This window comes from Ostrea edulis, chromosome 8 (assembly GCF_947568905.1).
Source record: "Ostrea edulis chromosome 8, xbOstEdul1.1, whole genome shotgun sequence".
Taxonomy (NCBI): Eukaryota; Metazoa; Mollusca; class Bivalvia; order Ostreida; family Ostreidae; genus Ostrea; species Ostrea edulis.
In genome coordinates, this window is record NC_079171.1 from 9,362,672 (window position 1) to 9,367,928 (window position 5,257).

A 5,257-nucleotide genomic window follows, 5' to 3' on the forward strand; every position below is an offset into this window, starting at 1 on the left:
AAAGTATTTTGAGATGGTACCTAAGTAGGCCTGGCCCAGTTGAAAAGTTAATTACCGGTATACCGGGCTATAGGTAATACAAGGCATCCCTGGTATCGTAATCATAATTACACAGTATGTCTAAGTAGCCAGTCTATATTTTAACCATGCACATATACAGAACGATATATCTATGAATACAAGACGCAATATCATGTCACTCCGTGTGTGTGTGGGTGGGTGTGTGGGGGGGGGGGGGTATGCAAAACTTCAGAAGCCTACCGGCGTTAATTTGTATTAAATTGTTCTTTTTACATTATTTTCATTGGCTCAGGATATAGGAGATGATACTTTTGAGGAACTTGACATGCCAACAGCTCCAGAGAAAATAAAAATTACATGTTTATCAGAAGACTTGATCAACAAGGTCATTATCCAGATTAAAAATGACATGATTTTGCCCGCCGAAGTTAAACGACCTCTTGAATCTATAAGTGGTAATTTGCATTTATTGTGTCTATTTGTTGATATTGCGAGATTTCTGTTGTGTTATTATTTGGTGTTTTTATTTTCTTCTTCCAGGTTTCATCTTAACTTTGTTTTTGTTCTTTATATGTGGTAGCTGAGAAAAGTACACAAATTGACTTCATATTTAAATTGTCAATTTTGTCCTTTGATCACTGACTGCAATTTTTATACTTCATGATGAGGAATGGTTACAAATTTGAATGATCTACATAGTCTGGTCCAAGGGAATGTGAATAATAACATTCAGGAAATGACAAGTCTGTATCCTTTTTACAAGTTGAAATAATTAAAAACACTAAAATCTTTCTTGTTATACTTATATGATTTATATACAATATGGATGTAAATATTTTACAAATAATTCATGGAAATGTCAAACAGTTAATAACTCATATGTTAAAACTTTGTTGTTATTGTATGAAATTAACATAACAACTGTCCTTTACAGCTGCTGACTTGGTTCCAGCTCTTCAGCAGTTAGACACCATCATGAAGGCAGAAGTATTCTCTAGTGCAGCCAAGGAAAAGGCCTGGCATAATTTCCATCTCATACAGGCAGATGTTGTGCAGAAACTTCAAAAAGTTGTAAACAAGCAACAATTGTCAGCTTTCATATCGATTAGAACAGCTGAAGAAATTATTAGAGAGAATACACTATCTTCGAATTCTTCTGTAAAATTAGACACAAAAAATGTCCTGAGAATTGGGGAGAGAGATATTATTGCATACATTGCAGGCTTCGTATTGTTTCGATGCAAACAAAAATTGTCCTCTTCTTTTGATGTCAAAAAATATATGAGCAAACTCATTGACACAGACGGAAACACTAAATTAATTTCCATAAAATCCAGAGGTGGTCTAACCCAGCCCTCTTCTGAAGCGATAAATTTCTTTGTAGTTTTAGAACTTGTGTTTAGAAATTCATGCACAGCAGTGTCAGTTCCAACACTTCAACAGTTCACCAATACAATTTGTCGAGAAAATGACGCTATGTCCATGTTCTATGATTGCACTTATCATTCAGAATCAGATGTGGTAATGCAAGAGAAATTATTTTTCACAATGCTATCAATATTTCACAGAGTAAGATGTCATGCTAGGTGCAGACAACTCATGGAAATTTACTACTTAAGAACAAAATCTGCTAGCAAGCAAAAAGCTCTACGCAAATGTATTGACTGATTTTCAAATTAAAAAATAATCATGCAATTTTGTCAGTGTGTTTATTACAGCTAAGTTTTCATGGACTGTTTGTTATAACAATGAGTCTTTTTTTCTCCCGTCCTTTTTGCAGTATTTTCTTTGGGCACAAAGTTGAAGGCTAAGCTCCTCTGAACTGAAGTTGGTTTTCTTGGTAACTATAAAACAGAAAACAAAACAAAACAGCAAATGTTTCAAAGTTCAACAGTAACAACTACTAATATACAAAAACTGCTAACAAGCAAAAGCACTACATGTATATGTTGACCAGATATTATGATTTGTTTTTCTTCCCCAATTTAAAAGTGCTCCAAACTACACCTACCCACCCCCTTTAATGTACTGCATTCAACATTGATGTGACCAATGTCGTGCATTAAATAAAAATAATGAGCTATAAAACAGTTTTCTTTGATCCACTGTAAATTGAAGAAATTACTGAACACTTGGGTCAAAATAATGTAAACATATACAAGAATTTTCAACCCTCCACCCATCTTAGATCCACCATAACTTTTTCGAAAATGATTGGATCCTCATTTTCCGACAATGTGCACATCTACAAATGACAATGAAGCATTGCAGAGATTTTCAAGTGTATCTAACAAGTCATACAGGAGGAGAAGCATTTTCAAGATTTTCAGACAGACGGACAGAAAGTACAAAAACAATGTCTTCCCCCAGAAGAGGGGAGACATAATTAACATTGATTTTCAAATACAGAATTGGATATATATACAACTTTGTTAAGTAAGCTTCTTTTAGTTATGTTTTAAGCGTTTTAAGGGACTGTTTGTTATGACAATGGGTCTTTTTTCTCCTGCCCTTCCTGCAGTGTTTCCTTTGGGCACAAAGTTGAAGGCTAAGCTCCTCTGAATTCGAAGTTGGTTTTCTTGGTAACTGTAAAATAAATAGTAGGTATGTCAAAATTCAACAATAACTTTTTAAAATATTTACAAGAAACTGCTAGTAAACAAAAAGCACTATGCAAATAAATTGACTATTTAACATTGATTTTTACTTTTATCTCAATTACAGATTAGAAAGTTAAAAATAAGAATTGCAAAATACCCGAACTGGTGAATTGTTGGGTTGTCATGACGAGTACCCAATCCTCTGTGGCGACCAAAGTGCTCTTCAAGTGGGTCCTGACAGAAGACATTGCTCAAAACATATGGCACCCCCTGTTGAAGCAGGTATCTTGTTGCCTCAATGAAGGATTTTAAATCATTAATTAATTCATTAATTAATTCTCAAAGAGTTCAACATCTTTTGACAAATCATTTTCTCATAACTTGTGAATAAATAAATCAGCTTTATTTTTCAAATTTGCAAATGTCTAAACTGAAAGAGAAACCAATCTTTTGCTCATATACCGGTGGATGTCTGGGCGGAGGACAGGGTGTTTCTATAGTTTTCTTTGGCATATATAATGTGGGCAAACTCCCAGGAATTAGTTTGAAACCTTTGCCTTCAAAATTTATAGTTTTCATTAAAAAGCATAAATATATTGTTCAATTCAAATATGTATATGTAATTTATTGAAATAACTTACCGTGAAACAATAAATTCTTTTCCTCAAAATGCACCGAACAAATATGCGAAGTGTTCGGATTAAAAAATATATCACTGCGATTGACAGCTGCTATCAATTTTGATCGCCATTCTTTGTCCTGGGGGAAAGAAAAATAACTGATGCGCGTTAAATTGTTTTTCGTCTTTTCATTTGAGTTGTGGCAGCCGACCACGCAGCAATGCTTACCACCCATTGCCCAAAATATAGTAAAAACTTCAATCCGCCATTATATTTGTTTATTTACCATGACTCCCGGTGAGGGCGCTGCGAAAAATTTAACACCGAGCTCGTTCGGAACACTCGGACTCTGACGCAATGGGGGAAAAAATCCGAGAATCTCGAAAGAAGTCAGCGGTCCCTCTGTTATATGTCTCTGGTATTTTGAAGGCCTACGGAAGATCAACGGAAAACTTACAAAAATATAGGCTATACATATGAAAACCGATATGATTTTCTGATTAAACATGTTTCAAATATCCAATAAACACAAAAAAGTTTGATAAAAATTTGTTTTAAAGTGTATTTTGAAAGCTGGGTAAGGGGAACTATTTTGTTCACTTAGACAACCCATAGTAAGAACGATAACTCGCATAATATGTCACACTATGTACAAATCAGCTGTTTATTGTTGTTTTATTTTATCCTTTTTTCTTTGTAAAAGGATCCGGAAAATGTTGTAATTGTACATACAACTATGAATAAGGAATTATTTGAAGATTGGTGGATAAATAAATTATTTGATGAGTAAATGCATTCATTTATTTATTGTATTGTGTATAAAAAACTGTTAGCCATATTTATGAATTCAATAATTTAAAAGCATCAAATTATGTCTGGTATATTTTATTTTATATTTTGAATTGATAACCATGCTTCCAGATCCTACGACGTGGGCGTGGTTCTTTACGGGATCCTTTTCTTTCATTATTTTGATTTTTCATTATCAAAATATATTTTGGCATGCCTAAATGGTAGCACATGGATATTGTAAATGGAAGTATTGAAGTAAGATGAGAAATACTAAATTAGGATTCTGTGGTAATCCAAATGGAAGCGAGCCTACCCATGTAGGGCCTCTTGGTTGAGAAAAGGCTGTACCGCACAACACCTAGACTACTTACAAAAACCCTCACAAGACGAAAATACATTTACATAGAAATTATATTTCAAGATTTAAATTAACTTATATAAATTAACTTATTCAAGTGCCGCCATATTAAAAACAAAAAGTTAACACATATCTGGGAACTTGGTATCTGGGAACTTGGGTTTCTTACTTGGAATGGTAACAGTTTTTGCTGTTCTTACTCTTTTGATTTGACCAGGGGTTTTTTTTTTTTGGCAATTTTATTAGTAGGTATTGAGTTATCTGCCCTTTTATCTAGAGTTGCATAAAAATGATTACTATTGTCCATACTAGGCCAATACATGTAGCTTTATATTTAGTCTCTCGAGTCTGGTGAGTTTACGCCAGTAGCGGATCTAAACAATGTTGTTAGGGAGCGGAACTGTGACTAAAATGTGTACCTTTCGTACACTAGAATGGGGGGGGGGGGGGATTAAGACCCAAAAGTGGTCAATCAATTAATCAAATAACAATTAAAAAGCAAAATGTTCAACTGAAAGAGAGATTGTAACCCCTTAGATCCGCCACTGGTTTACACTATGACTGTCTCTTAGGATCAACGATGAGAAAGCAAAAGGGGGTTCAAAGCTTTAGATATAATCTATGATGTTAAGAATCTAGATATAATCTATGATGATAAGAATCTAGATATAATCTATGATGTTAAGAATCTAGATATAATCTATGATGTTAAGAATCTAGATATAATCTATGATGTTAAGAATCTAGATATAATCTATGATGTTAAGAATCTACTTCTCAAGATCCACAGGGATACAATATGTTATTTGATATAAAGTTCAAGTTGTTAAATTTTGTCGTGTCTGTGGTCAGGCCAAATGAAATAA

General features: G+C 33.8%; 1 protein-coding gene across 2 annotated transcripts; it reads right to left on the reverse strand.

The window, feature by feature from the left end:
* Positions 1 to 810: 810 nt before the first annotated feature.
* On the reverse strand, positions 811 to 3,526 carry LOC125653769 (uncharacterized). Of its 2 annotated transcripts, XM_056148135.1 has the most exons (4): positions 3,263 to 3,526; positions 3,084 to 3,178; positions 2,779 to 2,915; positions 811 to 2,607 (listed from the first exon to the last, which is right to left on the reverse strand). In XM_056148135.1, exons 1-4 carry the CDS (start codon positions 3,474 to 3,476, stop codon positions 2,469 to 2,471), a joined length of 585 nt encoding a protein of 194 aa, XP_056004110.1. In that variant the 5' UTR covers positions 3,477 to 3,526; the 3' UTR covers positions 811 to 2,468. The 2 variants fall into 2 exon arrangements, 1 of the variants encoding a protein (XP_056004110.1); XR_007362067.2 differs by lacking the exon at positions 3,084 to 3,178 and having other exon boundaries at positions 3,263 to 3,319.
* Positions 3,527 to 5,257: the final 1,731 nt, after the last annotated feature.